This window comes from Salvia miltiorrhiza, chromosome 6 (assembly GCF_028751815.1).
Source record: "Salvia miltiorrhiza cultivar Shanhuang (shh) chromosome 6, IMPLAD_Smil_shh, whole genome shotgun sequence".
Lineage (NCBI taxonomy): Eukaryota > Viridiplantae > Streptophyta > Magnoliopsida > Lamiales > Lamiaceae > Salvia > Salvia miltiorrhiza.
Genome location: NC_080392.1, coordinates 38,783,524 through 38,806,648, shown reverse-complemented (window position 1 = coordinate 38,806,648; position 23,125 = coordinate 38,783,524). Strand labels below are relative to the sequence as shown.

At 37.5% G+C, this 23,125-nt stretch overlaps 3 protein-coding genes and 1 long non-coding RNA gene across 4 annotated transcripts; 3 read left to right on the top strand and 1 right to left on the bottom strand.

Annotated features, from left to right (window-relative positions):
• Window positions 1-11,253: 11,253 nt before the first annotated feature.
• LOC130989429 (homeobox-leucine zipper protein HAT5) lies at window positions 11,254-14,109 on the bottom strand. The gene is made up of 4 exons (XM_057913433.1): window positions 13,365-14,109; window positions 13,075-13,211; window positions 12,524-12,763; window positions 11,254-11,721 (listed from the first exon to the last, which is right to left on the bottom strand). Exons 1-4 carry the CDS (start codon window positions 13,444-13,446, stop codon window positions 11,365-11,367), a joined length of 816 nt encoding a protein of 271 aa, XP_057769416.1. The 5' UTR covers window positions 13,447-14,109; the 3' UTR covers window positions 11,254-11,364.
• A 3,766-nt stretch (window positions 14,110-17,875) lies between these two features.
• Window positions 17,876-18,491, top strand: LOC130989463 (uncharacterized). The gene is made up of 2 exons (XR_009090612.1): window positions 17,876-18,096; window positions 18,221-18,491. It is a non-coding gene; the product is annotated as an uncharacterized LOC130989463 (long non-coding RNA).
• A 1,516-nt stretch (window positions 18,492-20,007) lies between these two features.
• Window positions 20,008-20,634, top strand: LOC130990889 (uncharacterized). The gene has a single exon (XM_057915116.1). It carries the CDS (start codon window positions 20,008-20,010, stop codon window positions 20,632-20,634), a length of 627 nt encoding a protein of 208 aa, XP_057771099.1.
• A 165-nt stretch (window positions 20,635-20,799) lies between these two features.
• On the top strand, window positions 20,800-21,632 carry LOC130990888 (uncharacterized). Its single transcript, XM_057915115.1, has 2 exons — window positions 20,800-21,275; window positions 21,620-21,632. Exons 1-2 carry the CDS (start codon window positions 20,800-20,802, stop codon window positions 21,630-21,632), a joined length of 489 nt encoding a protein of 162 aa, XP_057771098.1.
• The last annotated feature ends 1,493 nt before the right edge of the window (window positions 21,633-23,125 follow it).

Genomic DNA, 23,125 nt, shown 5'->3' with positions numbered 1-23,125 from the left:
TTGGTACAAGCACGATGAGCGAGGTATTTCAGCCTCGGGGAATTTTACCATTCGAATGGAAATCCTTCATAACCTGTAACATGTCATCCTTGATCACCTCCCAAGATGCTTTCTAGAAGTGGAGGTTAAAGCCATCTGGCCCAGGACTTTTATTCCCTTAATTTGCAATTCCAAATGGCCTCCTTAATTTCTTCGACCGAAAAAGGCCTGATCAGTCGCTCTCTATCTTCAGTCGAGAGTCTTCGAGCAACAAAATCAGAGGGTAGTGTCGGTAAATCTCTCTCACTCTTCCTAAACTGGCACTCAATCTTACTCTTCCTGAACTGGCACTCTTGATAGTAATTGGCTCTTCAATCCATTGGTTGTTGAACATCAATCCAGAAACCTCATTCTTCTTCCTCCTACCCACAATAACCCTATGGTAAAACCTGGAGTTCAAATCTCCTTCCTTCACCCACTGCTAACTATTCTTGCGAATTGTGATTGGGCATTTCTTGAGCAATTTTATGTATTTCTTATGCAATATACAGTTATGCAATATAAAGGGTGAGACTCTTATTCTACTTTAATCACTTTAACACTCTCATAGACTTTTGTTCTATTTATAACACACTCAATTATTTTATTAAAATTCGTGTAATTCTTAAAGGGACAATAGGGGATGACAAGAGTATTAATAAATTCTCTTAAAACATAAATAATGGTGATAAATTAAACCCATTGATCAATTTCAATAATCTACACCCATACATATTGCATGATCATTTGAGACTTCATGATACTACATCATAAGATTTTACAAAGAAAAAAAAAAGAAGGATAAATAACAAAGGGTCAAAGGATTATAGTTGGTAATCTTCTTGTAAAGTGGCATTTTGGGAATGAGATTCAAATCCCCACACACTTCTCTTTCAATTCCACTGACTATGAAAAGGGTTTCTTGTGATATATATATAGCTTTTGTTGTGATGCTGAAAGTTTGCCAACTCAACTCACAAAGATAGATAAATACTGCAAAGCAGTGGATGCAAATAAAATGCATCAAATCAAAGTGATCATTTTTATTTTTATTTTTTCAATATTTTTACTATGGGTGGTGGATGCTGATAGATCATTGATGTTGATGTTTGCATGTATGTATATGTTTATGTACTTAATTAACTACATAATGGACATGTGGCACATCATATCATTATACTGTTGAATAAAACTTTGAATGAAAAAGAAGGGTTTGAATTATGTATGAGCATGATTATTATTATACACAACTCTGACTATTATTTGCTTTTAAAAATTCTAGATACATTGAAACTGCAGTAGCAGTGGGGTTCTAGGTAGAGTATTTTATTTTCATTTGGGGGGCTTTATCCTTCCTTTACTGATATAAAATCATAAACATATTTTAAAAAAATATTTATTTTTATATAATGAACCTTAATTACCAAAAATTGAAACTTATTTATACGGTATAAAAAAGGGAATGTCCTTGATTTGAAATCGATTTCAATGCCAATTTTGTAAGGAAAAAACAATGTAATAATCTATGTAAAATTTAAATCAATACATCAAAATCAAATTAATTGTCCATTAGTCCCTCAATTAACTGACATTAATCATTAATTTTTTTTAAAAATCATTTAATTTTTCTTATTTTTAGATAGAGCACATTTTTTTCATTTTCATTTGATTATGTTTTGAAAAAAAATATATAATATACGTCTTGAATGAAAGATCATAAAAGAGACTTTAATTTGATATATGGTATGTGAAAAATATATTTAGAATGGACAAGTTATAGTAATAATTTAACGTTTTAATATATTAAATAATTTATATTTTTAAGTAATAGTAATATTTTTCTTGAAACTATAAATCTTATTTTAATATTTCAATTTTTAAAATTATGTATTTCTATTAATAGAACATTGACATATTTATTTTTTTGATTTTTTTATTTACTTATATATATATATATTGTTCATCGCACGAGGGCTATATATTCTAGTTAAGTTTATATATCCTAATTAGTAATAAGAATACACCTTAATAATCAATTATTAAGCTATATATATAAATAAAATTTAAACATTTATTATAAATCCAGAATGTAAATAAATTCTAATTAATAATTATTAAAATTAAAATAAACCACGACTAGGGGTTGAATTGAAGAAACAAATCAAATAAATTCAAAAATTAACAATGAGATGTGAGTAAGACACCGGAAAATGAAATAGGAGATGCCACATGGAAGTGGGGTTATTGTGGCATAAATTTATTCGAACTTCTTAGTTTTTATTTATTCGAATTTAGGTCCTGCATTCATTTATCAAGATAATGTATTTATCGTAAATTTCATGATGAAAGGGTTGAGAATAGTTTTTCATTCTATAATACATCCATCGTAAATTTTCACGATCGAATAACTAAAATAGTTTTTTATTCTCATTTTAAATAAAATTTCTCGTTCAAACATTTATGATCTCGAATGACTACAAAAAAATCGGTAATTAAATGTCGTCGGTAACAAAAGATGGCCGCCGATAAATAGTGTTACCGGCGGCGATGCCGGCGGCAAGCTGCCGCCGCTAATCGACTCGTCGGTAACGACAATACCGGCGGCGACCGGCCGCCGCTAATTAACGGCGGCTTTGCCGCCGGAATTTCCGCCGTTAAACGACGGAGCAATGCCGAAGAATTAGCGGCGGCAACCACCGCCGCTAATTACCGAGGGCATTAATGCCGTCGGTAATTCCACCGGAGTTCAGCGGAGCCAAGCCGGAAAATTAGAGACGGCGTTTACCGCCGCTAATTAGCGGCGGCACAACGCCGTCGGTAATAAGCCACCGCCGTCTGGTGGCGCTTCGCCGGAGGGTGCTGGGTTTTTACCGAGGGCAAAACGCCGTCGGTAATTACCGACGACGTTTTGCCCTCGGTAATTTATTTAATTTTATTTTTTTTATTTAATTTTATTTATTTATTTATTTATATATTTTATTGTATATCCACAATTTATTTCCGTATTTATACGGTATTGCATACTTTAGACGAACTTCCCAGTCGGTGACCCGACTTCCCAGTGGGTCACCCATCTTGCTTGTGCTCTATGTCAAGCACGCTTAACTTTGAAATTCTTTTCGAGTGGTCACCAGTACAGAACACTCGTATTATTGATACATCTACATCTATTAATTCATTTAAATGCTATATACTCACTCATATATTTATAATCTTTGAATATGTGGAGATAATACCTGAAATATGTTGTTAATTAGTGATCGAGTTCGTTTCCGTCCTTATTTTTATCGTCGGTAAAATATTTAATTAATATTTAATTATTAATTAAATATATATATATTTTTTTAACATTAATACACCAAAAGTGTTTTAATTTGGTTATTATAATGTGATTTGAATTTATTTGTTTATGTTAAATGCAATCATCATCATCATTGTCATAAATATATAAAACATATATAGTTTTAATAATTAAAGCACTTGAAATATATAGTTCAATAAAACATAAATTTGAAAAGAAAGTGCAAATGTAATTTTGTTTGAAAACATAAATATAAGTCTAGCATGGTAATAAAAGACGGAAAGTCCTAAGCATCATCATCATCATCATCATCATCATCGGCATCAGGGGGTGGAGGTGGCTGAGCATTATACATCCTCATAAACGCCTCCAATTGAGCCATGCGGTCCTGCATCTCTTGGCGTGCTGCTTGCTCTGCTGCCAATCGCTCCTCCAGCGTGGAGATCCGTGTCTCATAAAGCTGCTGAGACACCGCAGAAGTGCTCGTGCTGCGGATAGACCCCCTACTAGCTTGACTCTGCCCGGCACTCCCGACGCCGTAGATCCGTGACCTATCCGGATGTACCACCTCCAAATACACCTCATCTAGCCGTGACTCTCGTCTTGTGGCAACCAGTGGCGGATCCAGGGGGGCTTCAGCCCCCTCCCAATTTTTGAGTTTTTTTTTTTTTAAAAAAATTATTGATATATATATTTATTATTTTGTTTTATATCTATATATATATGTGTATATAAATAAAAAAGTACAAGAAAAAATATAGTAATACATTATTTATAGTATCCAACTATCCATATTAATTGCTCAACACATTGAGTTGTTACATTTATAGTATTATTTTTATCATTTTTTCTTTCTTAGTTAATTTTTAATGTTAAATTTGAGTCAATTCTAAAGGTAAAAGTAAAATTACTAATTACTAACAATGAAAATTAGTTTATTTGTTTAGAAGATGAAACAATTTTTTTAAAAGAAAAATGAATAAAAGTATGTTTTTATATGCTTTCAATCTACTTGATGTTGAATTAATTGAATTGCGAACAATTATCTTATTATATTAAGTGATTGTTGAAAAAATGTATGAAATGAAGTGTACGGAATGCTCAAAAAAATTTGCTTCGGGAACCCCCGTGTAAATATTTTCAAGCACCGTAGTCCAATAGATTCAGCCCCCCCTAACATTGAATCCTGGATCCGCCCCTGGTGGCAACGGCCAGTCGATGAACCTCGGCCTAATTCATACATAACAATGCATAATTGTTAGAAAATAAATACATTCACTAAATATTTCAATAAACTTAAACACTTACGTCAATTCTTGCATCTCTCTCCGACGTATAACTTCCGTCGGCGTACATGTGGAGGCGGAGGAAGGTGGCATAGTTCGGTGCATCCTGGGGAAAATCAGGCTCCAAGCTCTGTAGATGCATTTATATAAGATAAATAAGTTATATTAGTCAAGATATTATATATATATATATATATATATAAATATATGTATATATTTATATATATACTTATGAACCTAATTATATAAAATAAATAATTTATATACATTTATATATATATATATATATACTTATGAACTTAATTATTTGTTAATTACTAACCATATACTGCTGCAGGATACGAGTCGACTGAGACCAGCCCACGTGTCTACTGATCCATGTACCCTCCCCATCGGGCTCGGACATCCGGTTGGCACGTGCTCGTGTAGAAACAGCCTCAACCTCGGGACGCTGCCAGTATTCCTAGAGTCCAGTCCAAAAATCAGGAGTCATCCAGACGGGTCTAGACATCTCTCTCCCTTGGCGGGTACACTCCTTGAGCTCTTTCTTATAGTCGCTCATCATGTCGGAGTACCTTTTGTGGGCGTTTTTCTCCCACATTTTCCTCACGTCATGCTCATCCCCGGGCTGCCAACTAAACTCTTTCTGTTGAAAGAAATAGAATTAATTTAATATCAAACATTTTAATAATTTAATATGATATATTTATATGTACTATAAATTTAATTGTACCTGTAATTCACCAAAAAATGTATCCTTCATCGCCCCGGGCGTCAACTTCCATGTGTACCCGCCTGGGTTATCAAATATCTTTAATGTGCGCGTGCAAGCTTTGGACAGGCCGAGGGGCTCCTCCAACACACTGTGTACAAGTAATTTTATCACTTAATCATGGTGTACGAGAAACAGTAATTTAAACTAAAATACTTACTCAGTCGTAGGATGCCTCTGAAATTTAATCCTCCCAGTACTCTCCTTAGCCGCTCTCTCTCTGATATCGGCAGCTGTAGGGCCCCTAGGCCTTCTAGCCCGTGAACTACTAGCAGAGGCCTAGGGAGTCTCGGGAGTTCCAGAAATATGCGTCCCGGACCCATCAGATGTATCTGCAGTTGCTTCTGGCGCATTACGGCCAGATCGCCTCCCAAATCCCAAGAAACCTCTTTGGGTAGACATGATACATGTTGCATACAATTACATTAACAAATTTATAGCCAAACATAACATTAACAGTAACTAACAAACATAACAAATTTATTCTCAAATTCAACCAAAATGTGCATTTACATTTATTCATAATCATCACTACTATCATCATCACTATCGTTAGATGTCAACGGGGGATCCTCGTCTTCTGATTCATCGTCATCTTCAATCTCAACGACTCCACCGAGGGGATGAAGAAGAAGTGGTTGTTCAATGCCTACACTTGTGTGAGTAGACATAATAGTAACCACTTCTTCTTGAAATGGTTGATCTAATGTTGATGTAGATGCTGCAGTAGACACTTCAACCTTTGATCTTGCATTGACTTTGCATGCTGACCACCAATTTTTCTTTGATTGGTTCTTACTGGGATAGGGACAGTAAAACACTTGAACTACCTGACTCACCAAAATAAAGGGATAATACTTCTTATATCTTCTTGTGTGGTTCACTGAAACTAACTTGAAGTCTGTATCAATAAAAGTTCCCTGAGCCGACAAGTCAAACCATTCACATTTGAACAAGACTGTCTGCTTAATTGGATACCCCGGATACTCCAACACGCAAACCTCTTGCAGACGCTCATAAAAGTCTAGCACATCTCTATCACTACCATAGACCGAGCCTTTTATGCAAATGCCACTGTTCACAGTCGCACTCTCTCTATCATGATCAGTTGTGTGAAATTTATAGCCATTCACGAAATAGCCGGAGTATGTTTCAATCTCCCTTAATGGTCCAGCTGCAAGCGACCTAATATAAGGGTTCAACTCGTCGTTACAAGGACGACAAACCTGTTTCACACAAATATCATTTAAGTTTGCAAGCTAATTTTAGAGTAAGTAAATGTATATTTAACATAAATTTATCATCTCTTATGTAATGGCTAAACCACACAATAAACTCGTTGTGAAACGCGACCTCAAACTCTGCATCAGTCATGTAAGGATTTACATATCGTTTTTCCTCCTCGAAGATCCTTGGATACAAAGAAAAAGTTATATGTTAACACCTATATATGATGAATACTTCTTATACATAAATTGAATGAGAATACTCACTTGCTATATGTCTCTGCAACCTCTGCATAATTGCTCAAAATATACATGTGTGCAGCAATGCATTCGCGCTCATCCATGTATCTCTTCGTCCCTCGGCCAAGTGAACGCCCAATAGGTTTGAATATGGCGAGACAAAGAGGATCATCATTTTCAGCAACGGGCATCTCAATATTGCGAGGCAAAGTTGTCCGCTTTGTAGATATTTGATCTTCAAAGTAAAACGAAGAGAAGGTTGACATTTCTGCAAGTAAGTATGCATTGGCGATGGACCCCTCAACCTTGACTTTATTTTTTATATGATTTTTTAATGTCCTCAATATCGTTCAAAAGGATACATCCACCGATATTGCACTGGACCAGCCAATCGTGCCTCATCTGCCAAATGAACTGGTAGGTGCTCCATTGAATCAAATAAACTAGGAGGGAAGATACGCTCAAGTTTGCAAAGAGTAACAACTATCTTCTCACTAAGTATTCTCATGTCATAGATGGCCACGTTGCGGGATGTTAATTCTCTAAAGAAGAAACTTAACTCTGTAATTGCCTCCCAAACATTCTTAGGAAGAAGTTCTTTAAAGGCAACAGGCAGAAGGATTTGCATGAACACGTGACAGTCGTGACTTTTCATGTTGTGCATCTTCAGGGCGTTCATGTCAACGCATCTACTAATATTTGACACGTACCCATCGGGAAACTTAAGACTTTTGATCCATTGAAGTAAGATCTTCTTCTCTTCCCTGTCAAGCGTATAACATGCTTTCGGATACTGTCGGGTTCCATCCACTTTCTTCAACTCTTTCCGCTTGCAGAAGGTGTTCAATTCTTCTCTGGATTTTTCTGTATCTTTTGTCTTCCCCTTCACATTCAGGACAGTATTAAACACGTTATCAAACACATTTTTCTCAATGTGCATGACATCCAGATTATGTCGAATCAAAAGATGTCTCCAATAGGGTAGATCCCAAAATATGCTTTCCTTTTTCCACCCTACATGTTGATATTTGGCGAGTTGAGCGTTCCTGCCATCGAAGTCTTCGGTAACCTTCACGAAGCCTAACCCCTCGATTTGATTCAAGATTTGTATTTCTGATCTTTGTTCTGGTGGACCAACATTGCATGTCTCATTCCTCAAGAATGAAGTTTTGTTTCTCCTAAACACATGGTTAGGAGGTAAGAACTTCCGATGATTATCAAACCACGATTGTTTTCCACTCATCGGCAAAGTGAATGCTTCTGTATTCTCCATGCAATGTGGACATGCCAATTTCCCAGCTGTACCCCACCTAGACAACATAGCGTACGCTGGAAAATCACTGATAGTCCATATCAGAGCTGCTTGCATCTGGAAATTTTGCTTCAACGATATGTCGTAAGTGTTCACACCAACCTCCCACAGAGATTTTAACTCTTGTATTAGTGGCTGTAAGAAAACGTCCAACTTTATCTTTGGGTTTGATGGGCCAGGCACGAGGACTGTGAGGAACATGAATTGTTCTTTCATGCACAACCACGGAGGCAAGTTATACGGCGTGACAATAACTGGCCAAGAAGAATATTGACGTCCTGATTGTGCAAATGGGGCAAAACCATCTGTAGAGAGGCCCAATCTCACATTTCTGATCTCCTCGGCGAATCCAGGAAAGACTGAATTCAAATGTTTCCATGCCGGAGAGTCGGCCGGGTGGCGCATTATCCCATCGTCTGTGGAGGTCGCATGCCACCGCATATGTTCAGCAGTTGCAGGAGATGCAAACAATCTCTGCAATCGGGGCGTCAAGGGAAAATAGTGCATCTGTTTGGCGGGCACTTGTTTCTTTCGGCGACTCCCAGATGCACGCAAGCTGTCCTTATATCGTGATTGGTCACAGAACATACAACTATGTAGCTCACTAGTTTTCCCCCAATACAACATGCAGTTATTAACACAGCAATCGATCTTCTCTACTGGCAAACCCAAACCACGTAGATTTCTTTTCGTACTATAGAAGTCTTCTGGACAGTTGTTACCCTCTGGTAAAGCAGCTTTCATCATCGAAGACATCTGATTGTAAGTCCTCTCTGACATGTGGCTTTCAGTCTTTATGCTCATGAATTGAGTCATCCAGCTTAATTGTGTGTACGTGTCACATCCTGCGTACAATGGAGTATCCGCTGCATCCAACAAGTTATAAATCTGTTGAGCGTCATTATTGGGCGGCTGCTCCAGATTTGGAGGATCTAGATAATTACTAGGTCCAGCATGGTCATGCACCATCCTTTCGTAGTTATTGTATAATCCATCATCCTCATTCATTATATCATGTTCTCTCGGCATATACAGCGGTGCTTCCCCGTGAGAAACCCAAACTTTGTAATTCAAGACAAATCCACACCTACTAACATGTTTTCTGACCGTAGGTACATCTAAATACGCTTGATTCTTGCACTTCTTACACGGGCACCTAATGTTACCTTGTCCATCTGTGTACGCCGTTTGATTTCTCGCCCACTCAAGAAAAAACTCAAGCCCCGTTTCAAATGTAGTACGATCATTGTATCTCGCGTACATCCACATACGATTATCACTCATTCTTGCAAATTCTAATTGAAAAAAACAAAGAAAATATAATAAATTACTTGAAATATAACAAAATTTCGACAGCATAACCCCACTATCCTAACTACCAAGTGCTCGACTCTACCAGCAACTATAGTGACCATAGTGGTCCTAATTTACTAAGCCTATACTAGGTCTACCCGGCCCCCCAATGTCGAAGCAATAATACAATACAAATAAAAGCAATAAAAATCAGGGTAATTAAATTAAAAACAATCATTTGTTGGGAGAAGATCCTTAAGAAATAATCAATTTCTATCCCAAAGGGAGAAGATCCTTAAGAAATTGATTAAATCTATCCCACAATATATATAATAACATAACATTTCATAAACACATAGCACATAACATTTAATTTAACAAAATTATCCAACATATATAAATTATTCTAACAAACAACTTAAACTAATTGATTAAAATTAATATAATTTAAAATTAATCATGCTTCATAATTTAAAATTAAACTAACAACATATATTAATTGATTAATATAATTTAAAATTAATCATGCTTCATATAATTTAGTTATAAACAAAGTCAATTATAAATTAATTAACTATATATAACAAATAAATCTATTTAATTAATATATAATTAAATACATAAATAAATTCATAATTAAATAATTAAATAAATAAATAAGAGAAGCGTACGGTGGTGGTTTCCGACAGGTGTCGTGAAGAAGGCGGTGAAACGAGGTCGTCGAACTACAATAAAGAATATAAGTGAAAATTAAATAATTATATATATATAATTAAAATTAATGAGATATATATATATAGATCTAGAGAGAGAGAGAGAGAGTTACCTGGGCGGCGGCGGCGGCGGTCGGACCGGAAGCAGCAGCAGCAGCAGGGGAAGGGGGGGTTCTGTTCGTGCGGCGCAAAACTGAAAAAAGAAAGGAATACGCTGACCTATATTTTAACAATTACCGCCGGCAATTGCCGCCGCTAATTAGCGGCGGCATTATCGCCGTCGGTAATTGTGTAAAAAAAATATTTAATGCAAATTAATAAATTACCGGCGGCGATTTTGTCGTCGGTAATTGGACGGTGATTTCGAATTTGCGGGTCGCCAGAAATGCCGCCGCCGTGCCGCCGGTAATTATTGACGGCAAAATCGCCGCCGGTAATTTGCGCCGCTAATTTCACGTTTTTTTGTAGTATCATTTAAACATACTGCAACATACAAGTTATGATTAAAATTGAGTAGATTTGTCAAATGAGATATGAGTTAATGAATGCTAAAAGAATCGATATTATCCTAAATCTGAAAGTTGAAGAAACGACAGGAAAAAAAAAGAAACTGTTTTCCGTTGCAATCGACAAATTTCAGTCGTTAGATTCCCACCCCCTTACTAGGGGTGGGTATTTTTCATAGACATATTATGGAAGTGGGTATTTTAATATAGGGGTTATAGCCAAAAAATACACGAACTTTGACAAAAGTTGCAATTTTCACCTGAACTTTCAAATTGGTCAAAATATACTTGAACTTATATTTTTTGTTGTAAATTTCACCTCGACGGAGTTCAATCATTGCAAGTTCAGGTGAAATTTACAACAAAAAATATAAGTTCAGGTATATTTTGGCTAATTTGAAAGTTCAGGTGAAAAATTGCAACTTTTATCAAAGTTCGTGTATTTTTTGGCTATAATCCCTTTAATATATTATACTTTCATATTTTCTTCACTTAACTCTTCGCGACTCCGAAAACTTACAAGTATTCAACACATTAGATTAAAGTAGGCACGTTTCATACTTACATTATATATATATATATATATATAATAACTCCCAATATTACAAAGAAAATACAGCAACACTCAAATTACAAATTATTTTTAGAACAAGCTAGGAACTTAAATAACACAATTAGATAATAAACAGGTCTATATTTAAGACCAGATACACCATCCTATCGGCTCCTGCTGCTCCGCCACCGCGAACACATCGGTGAAGTAGCTCCGGCCGTCGTCACTGCCGTCGTCCTCCTCGGAGTTGATACCGTCAACAGCCGCCATGCAGTCGGGGTAGTCATTGTCGGGGAAGTATGAATCGCCACTGTCGAGAAGCTGACGGCCGTCGTCGTCCACCACCGCGCTGCCGTCGCTGCCGGTGCTGAGGCGGTCCTCCACCTTCACCGTGAGCTCAAGGCACGGCTGGACTGCATCCGCCGCCGCAACCGGGTCCGGCTTCTGACTCAGCTCTCCTGCGGTTTCCTCCGGTTGCAACTTCTCAGTCAAGGAGAGAAGCTGTATTGATAGATGCGTCGTTTACTTTTGAGTGATAGAATTAATTGATAAAAATAATTTAAATTAATCTACCACTTACTTTTATGAATAGATTAATATTGAATTTATTTAATCATCTTATATTATTTATCCCATATCATTTAAAGTAAACGTCCTTAAAATATTTTCGGAATTCAAGATTCTATTTCACTTATGACTTATGCAAGAATAAAAATTAAAAGAAAAATAATTTGCTTATCTTACACATTATATATTTTAGTAGCTAAGAAGGAATCTTGTGCATATGAATTGGCCCCTCATGTCCCTATCATCTTCTGATGAAGTCGCATCCAATCCAACTTTCTTTGGAATTTTATTGAAGCAAATGCATTTTTCAATGAATTTTATTACAAATCCTTACACCAACTAACGAAGAAAACAAAATCGCTACGATCTAAGCCTCTTGATAATAAATGTACAATAGTATTAATTAGCTTTAAAAATTAAATACTATGGCCGACTTAAGTCGCTCTAGATTAATCACGAACAATAAGGACGTGGGATCTAGCCTTTAATTACTAATATTTGCTTTAAAATATTCACATAATTAATTGTGAATATATAAACCTTATTTGCATGTGAATGATAACTATGCATGAAAGACATCACACTTCATTTTTAAGGCTTCTTTTAAAATGTTTCACTATCACTAGTGCACGCCATAATATTTAATTAATGGTAACAAGAACTTATCCTAAGCTCAGAAGATTAGAAGAAAATTAAATCCGAAAAAAATAAAAATAAAAATCATGTTTAATTATACCTCAGATTTGAGCTTGTCATTCTCCTTGAGGATGGAGTCATAGTTGCAGAGGAGGGAGTCGTATGAGGATTTGAGCTGATCATAATCCCTCTCAAGCTGCTTGGTCTTCCACCGTGCGCGGCGGTTCTGAAACCACACCGCCACCTGCCGCGGCTGCAGGTTCAGCTTCTTAGCCAGCTGCGTCTTGCGCTCCGGCTCCAGCTTGTTCTCCGCCTCAAAGCTCTTCTCCAGCATGTGCACCTATATGTATATATATACTCCATCATCACAACTAATCAAACATCTAAATAAAAATTTTAGGTCACATGATTTTTCCCTCGGAAAACCAAATCACGCTCCGATCGAATCAAACTAGACACACATATGCTTCACGGATCGGACTAGCTAGGCGATAAATTTGTGGTGAGAAAATGAAGGAATTTGATTCTGCTTTAAGATGAATAGAATATGCTGTTTAGTCAAGTTTCTATCTTAATGGAACTTTTTTTAGAGGAAAGCATCGTGATTCCTATTATTTTGGAAGCGTAAGGTATACAAAATGTATTGTATACCTGCTCCGGAGTGAGACGGCGTTTCTTTTCCGGCAACTGCTCGTCGAAATAGTCCTCGTCGTACAGCTCCTCCGCCGAGCTGAAAAACGGCCGCCTCTTCGACGATTCCTCCATGTTTATCACCGTTCTTCCTCCGACTACATTCCAGATTCATACAATAAGAATCTCTAAAATCGATTCAAAAGAAAAATTGCAGTCAAACTGAATAATTATTAGGTTAATTACAGCGTCTAGTTCTGTGATTCACCAGATTTTTTTTATAAAAAAAGTGTAGGATGATGATTGAATACCTCGAAATCCGGAATCGGCGTTACCGAGGAACAGCATATTGTTCTGGCAAGACGGCTCGAAGAAAATACGTCCGGATTCCATTTCCTTCCGCAGATTTGATTTGCAGATCCAATATCAAACACGCACGCAACGTGTATGTATAATTGTCTCAGAAAAAAAACACACTAGATATTTTAAACACCTCTAACAGTACAATGCTAACGGCGGATGATTTCTTCTCTTAAAAAAACACTAGAGTTTATTAGAACAGCATTAGCTTGTGGCGGAAGAAGCTCGAGCACCACAGCAGCCTCGCCGGAGTTTCCAACGGACAGATGCAAAATCCCATCATGCGCCGCACAACTTTTCCCAGCTCCGGGTGATTAACTTTCCGGCAACGAAACGATGATTTTTCCGCCGGAAAAACCAGTTCCAGGCTACGAAGGAACTGATTCTAGGAGGTTTTGTTCAAACCTCCGGCGACGGAATTGGGGGGCGGCGGCGAAGGAGAGCTTTCTGGTAATTTTAAGGTGTTTTCAGTTGCCGCTTTCGTAAAATGGTTTTTGCAGCTAAAGTTGATTGAAGAGGGACCGCGCGTTTTTATAGTGGTGCGTTCAATGTGAAAAGACGGTTTTGCCCAAGTGGACTTTGGAATATGAGCTTGGTGGCGGGGAGTGATTAGTCCGATTTTAAATGGATATTTTTGATAGGGCGTGCCTAACTTGCGCCGGGGGTGCGCTGATTGGATCTGGGTTGGGCGGTTGCGGGGAACTGTAGAATATGGGATATAAATAGTCGCCATTCTCCGCGGTCGGGGAGTTGTCGGGTGCGGTGAAGTCCACACAACTAACGCTAGCCACTCTGCAATTAGTCAACCATTTTCTAAAATTGAAGCACCCAGAAAATACAAATAATAATAATATACGGTTAAAAATTGAAAAAATATTCAATTCTATCTTTTTATATATAGAAAAGTTAAATTCTATTTTAATAAATAAAAATATCAAAGTAATACTTATTTTTAATTATGATAAACGTACAAGCTTACACGAATTTTTCGTGTAGTTAAAACTTATACGGAATTTTTTGTATAAAAATATTACTCCATCCGTCCACCAATTCAAGGCCTACTTGTCTTTTTGGGACGTCCACAAAAACAAGGCCTACCTATTTTTAGTAAGTTTTTATTCATTATTTAATCAAAAAAGTCAAAGATTCTTTACAAAAAAATGGGACCCTTTCTCCACTCAACTAATAAAAATACATTTTTTTCTTAAAAAGTGGGACCCTTTCTCCACTCAACTAATAAAAATACACTTTTTCTTAAAACCCGTGTTTTTTCCCCTAGGCCTTTAATTGGTGGACGGAGGGAGTAAAATAAAAAATTACTACTATTTCTATATTTTTATTAATTGTTATAATTATTTCCTACTACCATATGTTTTTGGTTAAAATAAGGTGTTACCATTTAAACATATTGTTCGTAGATCACTTATGTAGTATACTTTGTTCTCTATTAAACATGCCAAGGTACATATTCTAAGGCTTTTGATAATTTGGGTGATTGAGTTGGGATGGGTTTCAAGGTTTTTACTCAAACTCTCGTTGAGCTGAGGTCTGGATCTTGGAATATTGCGAGTTTCGTTAATGTGGTTTCGCGCTTTGCTTCTGGTTCCCTCCTGGCTTTCTCTTCTTGTTTTTAGTTGTTGTTTCTGTCATCTTTGTTGTAATAGATGAACATTTTTTTTTCTTCTACAGTGTTTTTCACATTGAATTTTCTGTGAAGATATTTTAATCAGGGGGTTTGAGTCACCAACGGAGAAAATAGAGAACCATTATTAATCCTTTTTGAGAAAAAAAGAAGAAGAAGAATTCGTATGTGATGGCATGTTTGGCATTATTAATGTGTAAAAAAAAATGTAATTACCAAAAAGGAAGAGTTGGGATAATCAAAATATTGTCGTCATCATTTATTTTTCTACAAAATTAACATCATTCTTTTTTCCTCATTGAAACCTTTTTAAAACTATTGTGTATGTCATGGTAATCAATTAATCATCATGTAGGATTGTTTGTTTAGGTTTATCTTCTAATGTAATATGTTTGAAAATAATCGGAAATGTTATCTTCTACTATAGATTCTTATTTAGAGTCAACGATCCGTTTTTTAGCATTTCTCAATATTTTTATATAAGTTAGGTGCGTAAGAATTTTATGGTAATTGATTGCCGAATTTTTATAACCATAATAAAGTTATATAAATCGATAAATTATTACTCCCTCCGTCCCGCTAAAGTTGGCAACATTCGTTTCGGCACGGAGATTAAGAAATTGAGTGTTATATGTTTTAATAGAGTGTGGCCTACAATTGTTGACCAAATTAGTGAGTAATTGTTGACTTAATTAAAGTAATTTTGGTATTTTTAGAAAGTGGCCTACAATTGTTGACCAAATTAGTGAGTAATTGTTGACTTAATTAAAGTAAACTTTTGCCATTTTTAGAAAGTGGTCAACTTTAGTGGGACACCCAAAATAGAAATGTTGCCAACTTTAATGGGACGGAGGGAGTATAATCTTAATTTCTTTTGAGTCGCATGTAATTTAACATTTACGAGGCGATCTAAATTAATCGACATACTGGACACTAGGACACGTGGACGTAGCAGACTGGCAACCGCAAATGGTCAAGTTGCAAATTTTGATTTATACTGAAAAAAACATACTACTTCCTCCGTCCCACTTAAGACGCAACATTGCTTTTGGACACAAGATTTAAGGAGTTATATATTAAGGTGTGATAAAGTAGGAGAGAAGAAGTAATAAAGTGATAAAGTAGGAGAGAGAATGTAATAAAAAAATATTTAATTAGTGATAAAGTAAGAAAGAGAAAATAAAAAAGTGATAAAGTAGGAGAAAGAATGTAATAAAAAAATATTTAATTAGTGTTAGTTTTTGCCAAATAAAGAATGTAGCATCTTGGTTGGGACGGCCCAAAAAGGAAAATGTTGCATCTTGGGTGGGACGGAGGGAGTATTAGTAAAGCATTTTAAATATAAATCGGGTTCTTAAATAACTACAATACAACAGGATATATAATACCAATATGTATAAAGTATTTTTGTTTTGAGGTACAAAATTCATGAATTGTTTATTGGGATTCATTCTTGTATAGAAAAGGTTCAAAATTCTAAGAGCATCCGCAGCGCACGGATCGAAGGCAGCCTCGATCCGGGTCGAAGACTTGGCCGCCGCACTGGAGACGAGGCGGGATGCGAGGCCGTGTCTTAGCTAAGCAACGGGGCGAACGGCGATTATATATAGCACATTCAGAGGACGCGCCCAATTAAAAAAAATAAAATAATTTGAAATTCGCTTTTTTTTTTAAATGATCGTTTCAAATATATATATATATATATATATATATATATAGGGGTGGGCTAAAATAAGTGCACTTCTTAAGATATAAAATAAGAATCATTTTCAGCCCTTAGATCATCAAGATCTACGGTTGATTCGTAATCCTGTTGGATGGATTTATGGTCCTGAGTTCGAATCCCAAAGGTAGCAAAAATTTATTTTTCACGATTCATACCTTTATACAGCGAATTCATACGTGTTCTACATAAAATTCATACATTGAAAATTGCTCTTATTTCTTATTGTAAGATGTGCTCTCACGGTAGCCCACTCCTATATATATATATATATATATATATATATGTGTGTGTGTGTGGTAGGGATCCACAAGGAATTCCCTTAGTATAGAGATTAAGGAATTAATCTTAATCATTAAATCTGAACAGATTAATGGTCAAGATTGAAGGTAATTAATTATTAATCTCCCTTTTTTTTTCTTCTGAATAACCGAAAAAGCATTAAAAAAATCGTGTAGGGGTAGAGTAGTCAATTTCTCTATTTGGTGAACTGTCATTCCTAAATTTACTCCACATTCTCGACTATTCCACTATTTTCGAATAGGGTTTTCAACTTTCACTCTTCCATCTTCCATCTTCCATCTTTGCTGCACATTCGGAAGATTTGAAGACGACAATTCGAGAATCTCTGAAATTTCGAGAAGAGGAACCGGCGAATCGAAGAATTGAAGACGACGTCTGAAGAGGTATATTCGAAACTTCTACAAAATTAAAAAATCTAAAAATACCCACTATAAAATTTAGAACTGAAGATCTTAGGGATTGATGAGCTGTTGAAGGAAGATTTGGGGGATGATCTTGAAAAAGTTGTGGAAAGAGTGAGGGGTTTTGTGTGATTTGTTGTGTGTTTTTGGAGTTTCATTTCTTTTATGCAGTCTTTTTGATGTTTGTTTGTGTTGTTTTTTTATTGGTCGAGCTATTGAATGTGAGGCAAGCGACGAGGGTGCAGAAGCAGGGCAAGATGATGATAGTTGGGGGACTGGCGAAGTCGAAGGTAATCATCTTCCTTAATCACAATTTATTAGTAGAAGATATGTTATTCATCATACAATTTTTCTTATTCGAAAAAATTTAATTCTTATTTGGATACAAATTTTATTATTTGCATTTGCAATTTACAAATTAAATTTTGTTTTCTGGAATTTGATAATAGATTGACTGCTTCTCTCTATGTATATGTGGTTTTCTATCTTACATTTTTTCTGGCATTTATTTCTGGAATTCTGATCAGAAAACGGCAGAAGACGGGTTGCCGCTGCCGCCATGCACAAGTCGTAAAGCTTCAATTACACGTTCTTGGTCAGCTCTGGCTGCCTTGGTAATTTCCAACTCTGGCGGCCTTGCTCAGCTGTGGCTGCGTAGTAATATGATAATATTCAGATGTTATATCGTATGTATTCACATGGATGTCAACATTATTCAGATGATTTATGTTTTTGTAGGGAAGAGTTTGATTCCATGAGCAAGACAAGATGATTGGTTTAGTGAAAGTTATCGAGGTGGGATGGGTGCTCATCCGAGAAAGGGATATGCAAACAGAATTTGTGGCTTCAGAATGAATTGAACAACTATTCATAAACTTATTGTTCACTTATTTATAATATGTTCATTCATAAAAATCTGTAATGTATTAATTTAATTTAACTTATTGTTCAGAACTTATTGAGTGATATTCATTACTGAATAATATTTATTCAGAACATATTAATGTTATTCATAACTTATTCATAATTGATAGTTATTCGAAAGGTACACTAGATTATTCAGAACTTATTCATAACTGAAAAGTAGTTATTCGAAATATACACTAGATTATTCAGAACTTATTCATGTTATTCAGAACTTGTTCATGCTTGAAATCGAAATTGTTTAACCTAGTTTTTAATTGAATAAATAAATAAAAATATAATGAATAAATTCAATTCTTTAGTGAATAAATAATACAAATATAATGAATAAATACAAAAATTCAATACATATCTAATTGTTTGTTTTTATTATAATGTCGTAATTGCACATTATTTAATCTAAAAAAGAACAAAAAATAATGAAATGTCATCCATAAAAAAATTTAACAGAACTTCTAAAACAACAAACTTATCACTGAACGATATACCAATTGTGGATAATAACTCACATAATATGTTGAATAACGCATATAATATATTGAATAACTCAACTATTATATGTTGAATAACGCATATAATATATTGAATAACTCAAATATTATATTGAATAAATATTGTGATGTTCTGAGGTTATTACTAAATAACTCTTAGAATATATTGAATATGTATGAATAATTTCTATAATTTATTGAATAAATATATTAAGATTCAGCAGAAAAACTCGGTTAACAACAGATCTCTCTCTCTCTCTCTCTCTCTCAATCGAACTCCCTCTGAACCTTCAGCCGCCATCTCCATCATCCACCAGCCACGCCGCCGCCGAGCACCGTCTGAGGACGACAACATCAATACTCGTGCAACAGCAGCAATCGCTGCTCACCACTGCCTTCGAGCCTCTCTCCCCGTCTCGCACGGACTGCCGCCACCGCCTCATGCCATCGCCACCTCCGGACAGCAGCGGCAGAAGCACACCACTAGCACGGCAGCAGCGCAGAAACAGCCACTACACCGCTGCTTCATCATCCGTCTTCCCTTCCACCGAGCTCCATTTCCCCCTCCCCGAGCTCACGCACTGAATGCATCCCTCTGAAGCTCGCCGCCTCCGTCGCTCCTACTCCTGTCGTTCAACCACCGCAACTCCAGATTCTCATTAAAAAATGGTTCTTTGTGAAGACGTCAATGGCGTGCGAAAATAAAAAATAAGAAGACATGAGAGAAAATAAAATATGCAGAGAATAGAAAGATTAAGCACAAACTATGGGATACACCAAATCTTACCATACTTTTCATTGATATTTTCGGTTACTAATTGTATTCATAATGACTAATCTAACCTTTTCGAAATTAAAATGGTAATATAATCTGGCAAATCTCATCCGTGTGATTGAGCTAAATCAATGAATAGGATTAATTCTTTATTCTTCCTGCATTTAGCTTTCTTTTTTGATCCCTTCCCTATATATATATATATATTTAAATTTACCGTTGGGGCCAACAGTCATCTTCACCGATTTTTTTTCCCCTTTATCTATATCACAACTTAATTCCATTCATTTCATTATCTAAAAATCATCTCCACATCAAAAAATTCTCTACAAAAAATGTCTTCCTCCTCATCAAGCCACGAGGACGAGCGACATGTTGAAGAATTTTCCAATCTTGTGCAAGAATTTAACCAAATTGTTCAAGATATTGGTGATCCAGATGAGCAACCTCGTCGTCGGCGACGAAGCGTGGAAAAGAAGGCCTACATTCGTCGGGACCGTGAAGCCAGCGCTCTACGTTTACACGCGGATTACTTTGATGAAAATCCGGTGTACCCCGACAACATCTTCCGCCGCCGATTTCGGATGCGTCGTGCGTTGTTTTTGCGTATCGTTAATGCCTTCGCATCCGATCCATACTTCCAACAACGCACGGATGCACTTGGGAGACCCGGCTTCACGCCATTGCAAAAATGCACTGTTGTTGTTCGTATGCTAGCTAACGGTGGGGCAGCGAACCAATACGACAAGTATCTCCGGATTGCAGAGTCCACCTCGTTGGATTGCTTGCGCAGATTCTCTCGAGCCATTATTCAACTCTTCGGCGCGGAATATTTGAGGAGGCCGACTTCCGCTGACTGCCAACGGCTTCTAGCAATGCACGAAGCGAAGCACGGCTTCCTGGAAATGCTAGGGAGCCTTGATTGCAAGCATTGGCCGTGGAAGAATTGTCCAACGGCATGACAAGGCGCATACACTCGCGGCGATCAGGGGGAACCGACCATCATCCTCGAAGCCGTTGCATCGCAAGATCTATGGATCTGGCATGCTTTTTTTGGGACTCCTAGTTCGAACAACGACATCAACGTGCTCAACAACTCGACGTTGTTCAGCGATCGGCTGCAAGGAATGGGGGTGCCGGTCACATATCAAGTCAACAACGCCTACTACACAAGTGGGTACTACTTGACTGACGGCATCTATCCCAATTGGCCTGTATTCGTGAAGAGTCCTACACATCCGACGGATCCGAAGGGGAAGAGGTTCAAAGTGATGCAGGAAGTGGCTCGCAAGGATATTGAACGAGCCTTCGGCGTCCTTCAAGCTCGTTGGGCAATCGTCAAAGGCCCATCGCGTCTTTGGAGCAAGGAGACGATGAGCGACATCATGTTCACGTGCATCATTTTGCACAACATGATCATCGAAGATGAAGGCGAGCACGCAACACAGTGGGAAGAAGACGCCGACGAAGCTTCAAGTAGCGACGCATCTCAACCTCATGCCGGTGCTCCGCCGGATTTTCGTGCATTTGTTGCACGACAAGCATCCATGCGAGACGCGGAGATGCATGCTCGCCTCACTTTGGACTTGAATGAGCACATTTGGTCTCGTTTTGGTCCGATTGAGCCCTAGAAAATTATTGTAATTTTTATTTTTTTTATTGTATTTAAATTATGTCTTTAAATTATTGTAATGTAGAATTTTAATTTTAATAAAATATGAATTTTAAAAATAAAAGTGTAGAAATGTGAATTTTATGGAAATAGGGATCTAAGCACCCACCTCAGACACAATGCATTGGAGAGGGGTGTGTCTTAGGTGGGGACCACTTCTAAGATACCCCTCTAAGACACTTGCGTTGGAGATGCTCTAATGGATGGTGTCCAAGATTTGAACAGTTTGCAATGTTCGTTAATGTGCATTTCTGTATTATAACTTTGATTAGCAGTTATGTATTTTGAAGATTCAAAATATGTTAGAGATATAAGACAATTTTTATCCAATTGTTTATTTTTATGTTTATTTATTTTTTATGTATTATTATAGTGAGATAAATCTCCCACATAAACTATGTTGGATATCAATTGCAACATAATATTTTATCTTAAAATTTCTTCTAAATCTATATATATATTAAAGCAAAATAAGCTCTATCCTACGTGGCGTCGTATAATCACTTGTAACAGCCCGGCTCCAAAGTTGACGGTTGTCCCCACAGACCAACACGAGTCATTTCTAGCGTGTTTTGTCCTCACTCGCACGCTCCCTGAGAAACTTCCCAGGGGATCACCCATCATGAAATTGCTCCAAGCCAAGCACGCTTAACCTTGGAGTTTCTTCCACGTGGGCACCAGAAAAGAAGATGCATTTTGTTGATATGAGTAGCACCTATCAGATCATTTAAGCTCTCCTCGAATACGCAGTCCCATACCTGCATATTCTCGGAATCCCTCTCGTTCGGGTGTGTTTCGGTTCATCCCTGCGCCCCTCCGCTTGGAAGTCTTAATCGGAGTCGCTCCTTGTCCGTGCCTCTTTGCACCAGCGATCACTCCGTACTTCGTCCCCGGGCGTCACAGGCCCACCAACTTCCGCTTGGTTCGTCCCCGAACTACACCGTACTGGGAGAGGTTCGGCTTTGATACCACCTGTGACAGCCCGGCTCCAGAGTTGACGGCTGTCCCCACAGACCAACACGAGTCTTTTCTAGCGTGTTTTATCCTCACTCGCACGCTCCCTGAGAAACTTCCCAGGGGGTCACCCATCCTGAAATTGCTCCAAGCCAAGCACGCTTAACCTTGGAGTTTCTTCCACGTGGGCACCAGAAAAGAAGATGCATCTTGTTGATATGAGTAGCACCTATCAAATCATTTAAGCTCTCCTCAAATATGCAGTCCCATACCTGCATATTCTCGGAATCCCTCTCGTTCGGGTGTGTTTCGGTTCATCCCTGCGCCCCTCCGCTTGGAAGTCTTAATCAGAGCCGCTCCTTGTCCGTGCCTCTTCGCACCAGCGATCACTCCGTACTTCGTCCCCGGACGTCACAGGCCCACCAGCTTCCGCTTGGTTCGTCCCCGAACCACACCGTACTGGGAGAGGTTCGGCTCTGATACCACCTGTAACAGCCTGGCTCCAGAGTTGACGGTTGTCCCCACAGACCAACACGAGTCTTTTCTAGCGTGTTTTGTCCTCACTCGCACGCTCCCTGAGAAACTTCCAGGGGGTCACCCATCCTGAAATTGCTCCAAGCCAAACACGCTTAACCTTGGAGTTTCTTCCACGTGGACACCGGAAAAGAAGATGCATCTTGTTGATATGAGTAGCACCTATCAAATCATTTAAGCTCTCCTCGAATATGCAGTCCCATACCTGCATATTCTCGGAATCCCTCTCGTTCGGGTGTGTTCCGGTTCATCCCTGCGCCCCTCCGCTTGGAAGTCTTAATCGGAGCCGCTCT